Here is a 14,885-nt window from a genome sequence, read left to right on the forward strand (position 1 = left end):
TTGATTAATGAAATTAATTTGACTGTGCATGTATATGCAAGATAGATCAATGGGAGGTAGAGAAAAAGGAAAAATGTATGGCTTCAGAAAATGCTTTAAATGATTAGGAATTGTTCTGGGAAAATAGAAAAAATGAAATTAGGTAGACAAAGGAGTTGCCATGAGAGAAGAAGTAGCAGACTTTGGAGGCAAATGAAACCTCAAGATGTTGATTCATGTGTCACAGGATCAGGCTTTTCGATGTAAGGCATCAGCTGAGCTTCCCCACAGGCTGTGGAGACACCACGTCACAAAATGGAGAGGATGCAGAGAGCACTGCCACTTGCTAGTTAAATAAATTTCCTCAGTCTCACCAAGTCCCTTTTGTTCACTTGTAAAATGGGGTTAATGGTGCCTATAGATTGCAAAACAGTTGTAAAGAGCAGAAAAAAATGTGTAAAACACCTAACATCCTATGGCCTGGCATCTAGTAAGCACCCATAAATGCTTAAGATGAAGACTGATTGCAATAACAGAATAGAAAATAAATGCACTTTCAAGATACCAAAAACTCTCCCATAGGGTATTCTATGAGGTGCTTAAATGAGGAAATAAGAATTCAGTTAATAGGAGAGATAAATCCACTTATAAATCAAAATACAGTAATAGGAAGGGGGCTGGGTGAAGGCACACAGCAGTTGGCAGTATTGTCTGGGGTTGGGGGGGGGGTGGTGGCTCCTTTCGCCAAAGAAGCTTAAATGTTGTATTCATTTGTTTTTTTACCTGCATTGACTCATCCGAAGGAGTGGGAGTTCAGACAAAAGGAAGCTCTTGTAGCATCCTGCTTAAGATTCTCCTCGTAGAAGATTTGGTTCCCAGCCCATTTTCTGTCAGGCTTCCTGAAGTCAGAAAGCAATGCACAAAAGTTCTCAGGCTCAACAGTGAGCTCTCCAGAGCTTCAGACTGGAAGGTACAGCTGCCTGCAGACATCTCCATCTGCGTGTCCTGCAGGCACATCCCACTCAGAGTGTCCAAACCAAATTAATCACCTTCCCACATGCCCGTTCCCCCTGCAGTCTTCTACCTAGGTTAAAGTCATTGCCAATTTACCAGGTACTAAATCTAGAAATTTCAGTTCTTTCACTTCTCATCCCACACTCCCCAAGATTAATCTGCTGTCCATCTTTTGTAGATTTACCCTGTTATAACCTGATTCATGTACTGCATTTGACTCCCATTGTGCTGGTGAGGGTATTCTCTCTCCAGGGCCACAGCAACAGCAATCTAGCCAGCCCCGCTCAAGAGTCTCTGGTGTCTACCCCTCAGAGTGCCAAAGCTAGATGAGCTAAAGAACGGCTGCCCTGGCGAGCTGTGCAATGGGTACTCCTATCTCCTTACTTTGGTTTCTCACCTCCTGACTAACCCAGTTACATTTCTGAAACACAAACCACTTCTCTTTTTGAAAATATTGTGACTCTCCATTGAGCTTACAGAATGACGTCCAAAAACCCAGATTTCACCCATTTCCTTTACCATGATATCTCCTCAAGCATTCTATGCTCTAAGCACATTGAATGATGGGTCCTGTCCCCCAAAATAACATACACTTTTTAACCTCAGGGTAGTGGCACGTAGCATGTTCTCTGTGAACTTGCTAAGCTCCACTCTTCCTTCTGGACTCAGCTCGAAGGTCATCTCTGCCTAGCTGCCTTAATTCTACTCTCTTCCGTTTCCTGTTGCTACCCAAAGCCCCACTGACTGCATGTGCCTGTATGCATTAACTGTATATTTTACAGTGCTAGAAGGCACACACTATCTTTTATTGTCATCTCTGAATCTCCAGGGCACTTTGAGTTGACTATGAACCAATCTAAAAATAATCTTCTTAAATGTTACTTTTCAAAAGTGATGTTTTTCACAAAAGCTTTTAAAAATTCCCAGAGAACCAGTTAACAATTTTGTTTACAATGTACCCAAAAAGTGAACTCCCTCAGCTCTGCCACATTAAATACACTTTTTGAAGTCCTGTGCAGTTCTGTTATTCCAGGTGCACTGCTACCATAAGTGGTCTTTGTAGACGTCTGCTATGAATGCCCTTTGTTCCCATCATGCAAGTGCCTCAGTGTACGGTCGTCTAAATTGATGTTGACTGTTCTAGAGAGTATTAAATCAGGTAACATATCGAAATATCTGGTCTAAAAATGCAGAAATTGACTTTTATTTATAAATTGAAAAGATTTTTTTACCAAGTTCATACGCTTGCTTGTTCTTTCTGTGACATCAAAAAGCAGCGAAATTTTACCCTTATCCAAATAATTCTCAAATTTAACACCCAGAGCTGTTTTAATTACTTGGGCATTTTAGGTAAAATTACAGGGAATTGGGGTGTTGAGGAAATTATAAAAAGGGTAGTTTTGATTCTGATTTTTTCCATTTTCATTTAAATCTATGGAAAAGATAATTTCAAATACTGAGGAGATAAGTGAACATAAATGGGCACATTTTAATATATATCAAACAATTACATTATCACTTAGCTCAAAATCAAACTTGAAAAGTAAATGAGCATCTTTCTCTTTTCTCACTGAAGATATATATTCTTACAGATTAGCTCAAATTTGGAAATCATTATTATTACTACATTGAATCATTTCTTTTCACGTTTTTTCTCCCTTTGCTAATCTTCTTGAGTGGTAAAAGTGCTTACAATGTACAAAAATTAGACAGACAAATTATTACTCTCTAGAAAATATTTATTAACAAGTTTTACTTTTCTCTCCATTTTCTGAGAAATAAACATAATACACAAAATACAGTAAAATGCACTTTTCCCATTTCAAATAAATATATTTTACTCTTGTAAAAAATTAATAATCTGTGTAATTCACCATAGTATTGTAATCAGTGAAATAAAGCAAAGAAATTCCCTAGTTAAGTTGTCACTTATTTTTGTGATTATTACAGCATTTTGCTGCAGAAAGGAAACACTATTTCTCTGTAGAATTATATTCAGACTTGAATACTGTCACTTCCTGTTTGGGGAAGGTAAAGATAAGTTTCTTTAAAAAGTGTTTATTGTCAAAAAGAGTCTTAGTTTGGGAGAAAGAGAGCATCCAGGTCTTTGCTGAATGAACAAAGTTATGTGTAAACTTTCTTATTAATACTCCCTAGAGACCAGACTACATTCTGAATTATAATGACTCTTCTGTATCACACTAGCAATTTTTAAAAATTAGTGGTTAAGTATTTAAATTAATAGTTACATGTGTAATATAAACCAAGACAGAATTTTAAAACTCTATTAACAGGAAAGGTTAAAAATAATGGTGTTACACGGGACAAATTTATCCTTTTCACAATTGTTATGAACATCGTAAGAACTGAAATCTACCGAATTATACAGACTCAACACAGACTCTCATATACACATAGATCCCTGATCAGTTTAAGACAACGTGTTAGTTTATTCTTGTAAGTAGTTAAGAATACTTTAGTAACTAGCAAAAATCACATTTAGGCAGTCACCAATCTTCAGACTTCTTATATCTAATCTATTTCACTCTCAAAAGACTATATACCAATTAATAAAAATCATTAGTACTTTCTAACTTCCTATATTAGCAGTTACTTGGTACTTCATATACTAGCAAGCTTACAGAAGTAAATCAGACTTTACTGTAGCTCCAAGCCCGCCATTGCAGGGCTCGTTTGCATGGATGCAGAAATGTTGGTCAACCTCTATCAAAAGCATAAACCTCAAAGCGTAACTGTGTTCAGTAAAAATCCTACACAAGCTATAAAGTGGGTATTAGATCTGTGCTCAGCATTATAAACTATTGTCCAGGTGGGGACTTATAAAATATGAAACTTTTCCCTCTTTATTTTAGAGGATACAAAATTAAATGTGTAGGCATTGTCTTATGGCAATATTTTTATTTCTATACATTTCTGAAACAAGTGTGTGCTCAAAAATTCACAATTCAATAAAATAAATTTGTGGTGTCTTTATTTGACATCCTTTATAATTCTTCCATCTCAAAGTGTGTGTTAAAGCTGTTTGCCATGGATGTGTGCTCGAAGATCCTCGTCAGGCTTGGTTTCAACAGTTCTACTGAGTGACATGACAGGTGCTGAGTCGTGTCATTCTTCAGGGACATCATTTGGTCTGTCCCAGGCTCCCTTCTGTCATAATAGAGAGCCCAGAGCAGTGTAATGGTGAGAATCATGGCCAGGATCTGTGTCACGCCAATAGAGATTCCCAGAAACCTCAGCACCTGCAGTTGTTTGGTTCCTCTCAAAAAGGAATACATTTTCTTCCCACAACCCTGTAAAAGAAATAACACGGTCAATATTACTTTGGATGTGTTACAGAGGGTCAAAGTGGTAAAAACAATCTGTATCAGTTGACAGAACCAAAGGACTGAATCACGAAATTTAGGACAGGGACTCCCAACCAGGGACCCCTGTGAGAAGCCAGAGGGGAGATGGAGATGGGAAATTTTTGAAAGCCTGCCCAGGTGATTCTGAGGAGCTCACTACCTTCTTCTGTCTTCCTCACAACCTGGAACTGAGAACTACTGCTATAAAAACACAACATCTAGGGCAGGGGTTGGCAAATTTTTTTTTGGTAAAGGGCCAGACAGTGTATATAGCATATCTTTCAGGTTTTGCAGGCCATGTGGTCTCTGTTCCAACTACTCATCTCCGCCACTGCAACACTACAGCAGCCACAGACAATGGTAAACGAATGGGTGTAGCTGTGTTCCAACGAAACTTCGTGAACAAAAAAACAACAGGCCAGATTTGGGCACAAGCCATAAAGTGTCGACTCATGATATAGAATGATTCAAAATTCTCAAAAATAATGTTTCATTATTATTATTTGTATTCACTGTGTGATTGTTATTTGGCCAAAAGCTCTTCGCCAAGGATCAGGAATACTATTCCCCAGACTTCAGCTGAAACTTGCTGGCAGGTAGAAATTAGTCTATTCCCGTCCCCCTACCCTCCACATGTACACACACCCCTGTCCTCTGCCTGCAGCAGAGTACACAGGGGTACTTCCTGCCATGACACCAAGTTCTAGTTCTACCAGGTAAGAATTTGACATCTGACTTAAAAGATTAGCAAGGTTTTTTGTGCATTTATTCAAAAGGCTATAAGAGTACCTGTGGTAGTATAGAAAGAATAAGAGGGAAAAAAAAGAGAAAAAATCTACAACTAGGGAAAATAGGGGGTAAAGGACAAAAAAAAAAGAAGGTGGAATATGGCTAACAATTGTCATAAGTCACCTTGCGGGTGGCCAAAGCATAGGCTACCTACCATGTCTCTATTGAATCCACAGCAAAGAAATGAAAATTCACTCTTCTAAAGGGAAGCTGATTCTAAATTAAGGTAAAAATCTGGAAAGAACTTTATAACAACAAATTTCAAAAACTTTGAGGATTCTGAGATGTTACTGTACTTGGAAACTAACAAATTAGCTGTCAAGTTTTCATGGATGCTGGCAGAAGAGAGGTCTCTACGAAAGTTCTCATAGCCACAGCAATAGCCAGAGACTATGCCAGTTCTCGAGTCCCACGGGCAACATGAAGATAGCGAGATAACCCCTGCGCACACAATAGGTTGTGTTATGAGAGAGGGACCCAAGCTTAGGGAACCCTAATATTTTATAGCAGGTGGGAAGAATTCTTGTCCTTTCCATTGGAGACAGATATTATCTTCATTATATTAGAAAATAAACCTGCCTTTGTCTCTGGAGTGACACACTTTCTTAGTTTTCAAAGCTGTTTCCTATGCAAAAACCCTTGAAAAGATAGTCCAAAACAACAGCAGCCAGTGAGACTCTGCTCATAAAACATGCAGAAATGCAAGAAACACATGGAAAATTATCTCCCAACAATAAGAACTTGGCTTTTCAAAGTTTTCATTCTGAGTTAGGGGTAAAGTGCGTGGGGTGCTTACCCTACTGAAGAAGCTCCTTAAATAAAAATAAATTGATAATTATTTAAATAATTGCCTCCTTGTTTCTTCTCTAGATTACACAAAGAACTCAAATAAATCAAGGAAGGCAAGAGTCATTTATTAACTGTGCTTATACTGGAGGGGAGCAATGAATAATACATAATTCTCAGATTTCCAAAGTCAGTGACTAGTTATTGTACCCAAGTAAGTTATTCTCCTCAAGAAATAAAAATCCTGTAATACTAGTCATGGACACATTTCAGTAACTACCTTTTCTGGTGCACAATGTAATGCAAATTAATAGCAAAAGATTATCAAAGTGCCATCAATTTAACCAAAAGAGAAATTAAAATATTTATAATTTAATACTATTTAACATTGGTTTAATAAGATCACTTCTCTGGCCATCATACTATTTAATACCTACAGCTGTGAATGTACACATATTCATGTGTGTGTACACACACGCCCTGTGGAAAACCAAAATACCTATCACAAAGACAATTCACCAATGTTCAACTATTTTTCAAAGAGTTCTACTCAGCTAGTCTGTCAGGGCCCATTCACGCTTATGTTTATGTGTAACTCTAACAAGCATCCCTAAGTGACACAGTATAGAACAAGGTTAAAAGTCATGAACTGCAGAGCCTGAATTCTGCATTTCAAATCCCTGCTCTGCGACTTACAAGCTATATGACGTTGCCCAGGTTACTTTTTTACGTCTGTGCTTCAGTTTTTCTCATCTGAAAACATACATAATAACAATGCCTACTTGTTTGAGACTTTGAGAAAATTAAATGAATAAACACATTTAAACACTTAGAGTGGGGTTTGGTAGGTGGTAAGAGTTCAGTAGGTGTAAGCTGTTATCTCATATGTCAGCCTGTAGAAGATTAGAAAATTCAAATTAAAATAGATAGAAAATCTACAAAAAGCAGATATTAATGAACAAGTATGAGGTCCAACACTTTTAAAAGGTATGAAAAAACAAATGACAGCTTTGTGCCAGCACCTGAGTATTGATGCAACAGCCCTTGCCCACAGAGCTGATATGCCGTCACTGTTTTTCAGGACAGCAAAGTAATTCTCCAAAGTGATTATTTGCCACTGAGACATCAGATCACTAGTTTTCTCATTAAGCAGAGAAGTGTTTAATATAATTTGGAGAAAGTCACATTAAAAATAGTTAAAATTAAAAGGTTAACTTCAGACACTTTGGAAGGTTAATTTATAGGGACATATCATTTAACATCACTGTCAAGTAATGAGCACTAGACCTTCATATCTGTCTTCAAAGAAATGGATATAAAATGGCCATCAGTTATGTTTGGTTGATTCCTTACCTACATTCTCGGTACTTAGTATAAAGATGGATCTTTGATGAATAAACAAAGACTTACATGGACATAATCAGTCTTCAGTCCATGAATATTTTGGTAATATTAATAATAGTTAAATTAAATTTAGAATTAAAGGTAAGCCACTTAAGAAATACACATGCTGATGAGTCAATGCTGTGAAATGCTGTAAGTCAATTATCATTTGATTTTCCCTTTTACAATAGTCTATGGTGCTTAAATTTTATCGATATAGTTCTTTCTATTGGAATAAGATCTCTTATCCCTTTTACTAATTCAATCTAACCTGGAAAACTGCACAAAAGATAATATTATTTTTAAAATCTGTGAATAAGATAAAGCAGAAATTGATAAGCTACAGTCTATCATGTTTTATATTTTTGGCATTAAGGAAAATCTTACAATTTTATTTGAACAATCACATCCAGGATGGTTGAAAATGTAATATATTAGTTAACATCGAATGTTTTACAGTAAGAGGGTACCTTGGAAATCAATGAGTTCAACTTTTTAACTAGTAATAGTATAGCTAAAAGCACTTCCAGAATGCCTCAGCAAAACAGGCAGAGGAAGACCCTCTGAATAGTCTCTCTTGTATATAAACAATGAAAGCACTAGCACAAATTCTCAGAATAAACCCCTTTGTAACTCTGCAAGTTAACCAAAGACTTGCAACAATCTGAGGAACATTAATTTAAGAAAATCACCTGAGTTTCAGCAAGAACATCAAGCTTTGTGGCACCTTAACTCGCCCTATTCCCCTCCCCCCTTCCCTTCTCTGGAGTAGCCTTGAAAATCTGTTGATTTTCAAGTCACAATTGAAAAAAGTCACAATTATGGTGAAAACCAGTGGCCTAGAAGCCACCTGAGGTAACAGAATAGGGTGGAGCTTCTTCAAAGCCCCATTAGCAGAGAATTGTCATTATTCGTCTTATCTGGTGGTTCCCTAGAAGACCTTACTTGCAAGCTGTCTTTATTTGAGCCTGATATGCAGTTCAGCCAGCACTCCCCAATGCTGTGTTTGTCAAAAGTAACCAGAGGTAACTGTTGAACACTGAGGCTGCCTGAGACGGGACAATAGTTGCATGCAATGTCCAAGTCAAAAAACTTACAGCTGGAGCAAAGAGTGGCCTGAGCAAAGCTCCGATATATTCGTGGAGATCTAGAAAGTTACACATATGAGTACAGCTGTGCTCGTGCCTAAGACTGTACACATGCTAAGGAAAGACCTAAGAAAGCCCTAAGATCTCACCTCTGGCTAACCTTGAGGCTTTGTGCACACAAAGCAAAGGCTGGGAGACTTACTGGTTTGAGGAATCTAAGCAAATCTCTGTTCATTCATTAACTGACCACTAAGCTAACTAAGCAGAGACTTTCGGGGCCACAGAAGGCAAAGAATACAGATCTTACAAAATTGGTTAGGAAAGTCATCAATGAACAAATAACAACAATAAACAACAAAGTTTGGGGAGGAGGTAGAACCTGATTTCCGAGTTGCCATGTTATGTTATTTAAAATGTCCAGTGTTCCCCAACAACAACAGAAGTCACAATAGGAGCAAAGGAACAAGAAAGTATGGGTCACACCCACACAAAGGTACATCAGAGAAAAAGCTTTTAATGAGAGAAACTACTGGCCTCACTACACAACCCCTACCTACACTTTAACAACAGTGAGGGTTAACAAGCATTTTCTTGTTGGAACCTGTCCCTTAATAAGGTGCACTGGTCCTATTTCTGCTCTCAGACAATCCCTTTTCCAGAAGTCAGAGAGTCGTGTCTGATGAATCGTCGCTTTCCCATTCTCTTCTCTAAACTAAATATTCCTACTTCCTCCAAATTTTCCAAATATGCACACTTCACCATCCTAATTATCTCTTCTGAATTATGCTGATTATATCAATATTTCTTTGAGAATAATACTAATTTTAACTTTAAACATTAGAAGTGCAATAAAATATTCAGCCAGCCAAGGCTGTTGTGAGTTTGTAACCCCCGAAAAACAGCTTCTCAGGTACCCCAGAAGAGTGGACATGGACTGTCTCACATGGCACAGAGTCAGGACCGGGCCTCCTTTGTGGTCACTAGGCCCTGAAGACTGTGTCCACGCCAAGGTGGGAAATGGTTGTTCACTCAAAGCAAAGATCCTAGTTTGACTCCTCAATTTATAACATGTCCGTCTTATCACTTCCTCACTTAGTTACAAAATACATAGATAACCCTTCAAAACAAGACAAAACTGAAGTACTTGTTTGTCATTACAATTCATTAATTATAACTTATGTGTCTCTATCCAGAATCTCTCAGAAGGTCTTATCTACAGATTATTTAAAAGATGAAATTAACTGACATCATTATGTATTTAAATTATGTCCAAATGGAGTATGTTAGCCTATGCCCTTGCACATTATTCTCCACTGAAGTGTACTGAAGAACACCATAAGAAACTGTTCAGTAACATTAGTGAAAATAATATTAAAGATACTTCCCTAGATAACTTAGAGTAGTAGATGAAAAAAATCCCACTTGAAAAAAACACTTTAGAATTTTGCTCCCTTTGGAAATATGGAATATTCAATTCTAACATTAAATCATGCAAATGACTACATCTCCTTTCATCTGGGCTTTCAGAAAGCTAAGAGGCAAACATGAAACTCACAACCCCATCTGTCCTCATATCAAGCATGTCTAATTACTCTGTTCTTATCCCTTACTCTCCAAAGCTATTTATATTTTATTATTAATTCATTGTATCTTTCTTGTTGCACACTACATTAAATCATTTATTTAATAAAAAGATACAGGGTGTAAATATATAAAACACAAATCTCTCTATACTGACACAATTTAATATTTGATGGCTCAGAAAGCATTGTAGAAACCTTCAGCATATTGCTCAATATTAGTGATTCATATACACAATTATTTAATGCTAAGGATTAACTTTCCAAAAGAACATTCCTCTTCTTGATAAGACAGTATTTTGCCAGACTTTTTTTTTTTATAAAATAACTGTCCTTCTCAGCCATCCTAAATTCTTCATGGAAACAGCTGTGGGTTTATGGTTCTTTCTGCATTATTGTCATTGAAGTAATTCAATCCGAGCACAAATTGTGAACTTAGTTTAAGCCAATCAAATAATCATGCATAAGGTTTACACGTTTCTATATAAACTTGCACATTGCCATTGAAAAGCAAGACACTAAGTCTACAGAAGAAAAAAAATATAGATGTGTCTTTGTATAATCTATTGTACTATTCATAGATATTTAGTTGCCTAAATGAACACTTCTGTTAAGTGAGTCAGAAGAAGAAATAGAAATGTTAAGAGTTAAAAATTGCATTCGATTTCACAAAGTGTGTTTTATTCCTAATAGGAAAGAACTGAATTGCACTTATTTGCCTTTCTCTAAATAAAATGCTGAGTTGATTTATCTTGAATATGTTTTCTTCCTATATAAAGCTATGCTAGCCCTACGTTAATAACCAAAGCTGTATAGAAGACATATTGGCTAACCTACTTTACTTGCAGGGACATTAAAATTCTGGTCAACTATTATCTGTAAATAATAACATTACCTTTTTATCAGAGAAAAATTACTAATCCCTACATTTCCTGGAATCTATTTGAAGGCATGTCAGAATGCTTCATTTCACTTGAGGAAATTATACACTTGAAATTATCCTCTGATCTATCTCCAAAATGAGTTTCTAAATTAGAAAAGCAGCCATGGCTCTCACAGGGCTATGTCACAGAGTTGATAGATCTCGTGTGCTTATGAAATAAAGTATAAATAAAAGCTAGTTGCCATACAAGCCAGTATGATACTTTTATAATTGATTTTTTATAATAAACATGCTTCTCAAGTTTGAAATGACTGTGCTAATTATCAGGTACAAATATATATCTTCTGCTCTATTTCTTCTAAAATTAAAAAATTGAATGATAGCAGTTCATGAGCTTTAAACAGGTTGGACCACAAGTTTTCCACTGATAATCATAAGCTCTGCAGAAAATAAATGTTTTAAATCCTTTAAGAAAATCAAATAGCAAGTAATAAAATTCACTACAGGACTTTCTGTTGCCTTAAGAGTAAGGTTACCCCTGGCTGGCGTAGCTCACTGGATTGAGGGCGGGCTGGGAACCAAAGTGTCCCAGGTTCAATTCCCAGCCAGGGTACATTCCTGGGTTGCAGGCCATAACCCCAGCAACCGCACATTGATGTCTCTCTCTCTCTCTCTCTCTCTCCCTCCCTCCCTTCCCTCCTTAAAAAAAAATAAAAATAAATAAAATCTTAAAAAAAAAAAGAGTAAGGTTAACCAAACTCAGGCATAGGAAATGCAGTAGAAAAGTTTTCTTATTTCTGACTAAAATAGGCTCTCATATCTCATTTAATCTTCAGAATAGTTCCCCATTAGAAAGGTAGATCATCACACTGAAAGACTGTATTTAGTGAATATTTTCATTTTTATAAAAAAAGTTGTCATAAAGAGACTCGAGTCAGAAACCCAGCAGGTACTATCCTCCGCGGTGAGGCCGGTTCCAGCAGCAGGTACTCCCTGTCCCACTGATTAGAACCTTTACAAACTGCTCATTTAAGCAGCGTCTCTCACTGGGCCCCTTTTGGTCCACCTAAAGGTTCATCTGTAAGTGGGAAGGGTGTTAAAAACAAGCAAAGTGGGAAACCATATGAAGTCCCCAAAACCTTGACCTAAAATCTACCTTCAGCCAGCACAAATATATACAACCAGAAACGCATACTTTCTGGTCCCAACAGGCAAAACTAGGAGCAATTTGGCTAGTGAAAACTCTAACCCTAGGTTGGTAACTTTTCTATTTACTTTAATAAATATGTTAATGAATTGCTGTTATATTGTCATTACTCACCACCATTGAAGATTTGAATTGACTGTGTGTTAAGTGGTTTGCTAAGGGTTTCTCATTGAGTAGCATTGTAACACTACAATGAGGTAGGTACTATTATTATCTTACTTAATGGATAAGGAAAGTGAGGTTAGAAGTAAAAAAAAATCTATAAACTTTCAGCTTGCTTCTCACCATGTATTCCACATCTCAAAATTTAGTGTCTAAAAGTATGAGCTTTAGCCCTGGCTGGTGTGACTCAGTAGATTGAGTGCCCATCTGTGAACCAATGGGTTGCTAGTTCAATTTCCAGTCAGGGCACATGGCTGGGAGTGTTTCTCTCCCTCTCTCCTTTCCTTCCCCTCTCTCTAAAAATAAATAAAATCTTTTTTTAAAAAGGATGAGCTTTAAAATCAATTAGATAGCTCTATGACTAGCTATATCACTTATCCTCTTTGGGCCTCATTTTCACATCTGTAAAATGGAGATAATAATACTGTAGACTTCAAAGACTTGTGTTTGGGCTTAAAGGAGATAATGCATGTAAATACTTGACCATAGATCTATATACTTTAAATATGTATCCTATTTGAAAAGTGCAATGTGTACTTTTCAATCTCTGATTACTTTGCTCAGCTATTACTAGTAGTATATACGATACACAGGCACTATTCTTAGGGGGTTAGAATAGGTTAATTCACTTAACTCTCCAAAACAGCCCTATGAGTTAGGCATTCTGGTAATACTCATTTTACAGGTTGGACCTGACCAAGAAAAAAAGAAAAAAGTGAGAAAAAATGAAGGACAGAACTCAGAGCCTAGTCTGAAACAATGAACAATGCTTCCTCATTGAGGAAAAACTCACTCCTCAAAACCTCTCCTCCTCTGACTTCCAGGACAACGGCTTTCCATTTCTTCTCAGCCTCCAACTGGCAAGCTGCCTCACCATCCTGGGCCCCTGGATGAACTTGTGCAGCAGAGCTGCCTGACAGACTGGACCAGTTGACTGTTCTGGGAGAAGGAAACAGACTATCACCTTATTCAACTACTGTATTCTGAGTTAGCTCTTTCCCTAATTAATACACACAAAATCCACCTCTTTGGCTGAATTCTGTCTCCAAAACTTAATATTTCCTACTGGGAGTATATGGAGTACCAGGACAGGACCCTTAAATCCGCATTCCAAAGTGGAATAATCAAAGCCAACCTCTCCCCCTCAAAAAATGGCTTCATCTATTCAGGGCCCAAGTCAAAGTCAAATGTCCTCGCAGCTTCCTGGTCACCCACTCCCCACAGCAAGTCATCACCTAGTCTGTTCATTCTCCAGCTTCATATCCTTCACTTTCATTCCCTCCTCTGACAATCACTCACATGAATGATCTGCAACAGCTTTCTAAAGACCTCCCGCCTCAGCAAGCCCAATCCTCACCTCACCCATTCTAGGTTCATACAATGATTTTTAAGCACAAATCTAAAATTGTTCCTTTATGAAGTACTTTTCCAGGTCAAAATACTACACTGGCTTTCATGTCAGTATATTCTAAAGGCAAAATTTGCAAGTCTCCACAAATAAAGCATAAGGGGAAAAGCTGTTTGGATAGTGAATGGGTAACAGGAAACTCACAATTGAATTATCTAGAAAAAGAGAGAGAAAGAAAAGAAAAAACACATTTGTAATACCTGAAGCAAACCGGAAGGATAGTTCAAGGCCTGATTAGAACAAGCAAAGCCTGGAAATAAAGGGATTTCCCCCAACCTACCCCAAACCCGCCCCGCAGGACTTTGAATGATAAAACAGATACCACCTGTGTCAGAGGCCAGAGGATCCCTGCCAGCAGTTGCTGAGCAGATAATGAAGTCGACAGAGAAACAGGAGGAAGTGTCTTTGACTTTATATAAAAGACCCTGAGAATGGAACTTCTTGGGGATATTCCATCTAACTAACCACTGAGCCTGAAAGCTGCCTGCCGTTTACTATCTGGGCAGGATATTTTGTGTGTGTTTATCTGAGAATGGAGCTTCATTTTGAATCAATCAGAATCCCAGGACTATTCTGTCTTAGGGCCATCCTTTCATAATGCCTCAATTTTGTAAACATGTTTGCTGTTATTATTCCGTAGCTACTCGCAGACTTCTGTAGAAATGCATGCATATCCGATCATCCTGAGTGCTTCAGAATTCGGGCCATCCTTCCCAGCCCTGCGTGGCGCTCCTCTACGCCCTGGGTTCCCGGTGTTGTCTCACTTCTAGTTGTAACTCTGCACCACTGTTTCTCTGCTTGAATAGCCTTTTCAGCCCCTGCCACCCAGATATTTTCTGCACCTCACTAACAGCCCAATGAATTTCTACCCCTCCATGTGCTCTCTGTATCTCAAAGACAACACAATGGGAATTAAGAAACGGCCTCTGTCAGGCTCCTTCTTGCGCCCCAATTTCAAGATCATCTAACTCTGACCTCTTATTCTAACCACTGCTGTGGGAATCATTACTATGCAGATTGACTCACTTTAGGTCAGCGTAATTGGCCAGTACCGGACAGAGGCCTAAGCTATCTCACTTCCTTGCCTTGGACTTCTCTTTCGAACACTTACCCTGAACTGTGTTGTTTCCAGTGTGGCGATTTACTTGGTTCTGAGAAGAAACCCTCTAGTAAATTAACAGCAGGGTTGCCTGGGAGAAAAATGATCAACCCACAACTGCATGAACTTGCCAGAGGGACAC

General features: G+C 37.8%; 1 protein-coding gene across 3 annotated transcripts in view; it reads right to left on the reverse strand.

Moving 5' to 3' along the window:
• Window positions 1-2,754: 2,754 nt before the first annotated feature.
• Window positions 2,755-14,885, reverse strand: part of TSPAN12 (tetraspanin 12) — a 76,102-nt gene continuing 63,971 nt past the window's right edge. For 2 of the 3 annotated variants that reach the window (XM_036010850.1, XM_028525986.2), the window contains exon 9: window positions 2,755-4,304. In XM_036010850.1, the coding sequence (XP_035866743.1) occupies window positions 3,999-4,304 (306 nt within the window). In that variant the 3' untranslated portion in view covers window positions 2,755-3,998. The remainder of the gene's footprint in view (window positions 4,305-14,885) is intronic. The other variant, XM_036010851.1, reaches the window with a different exon arrangement.

This window comes from Phyllostomus discolor, chromosome 10 (assembly GCF_004126475.2).
Source record: "Phyllostomus discolor isolate MPI-MPIP mPhyDis1 chromosome 10, mPhyDis1.pri.v3, whole genome shotgun sequence".
In the NCBI taxonomy this organism is placed as follows: Eukaryota; Metazoa; Chordata; class Mammalia; order Chiroptera; family Phyllostomidae; genus Phyllostomus; species Phyllostomus discolor.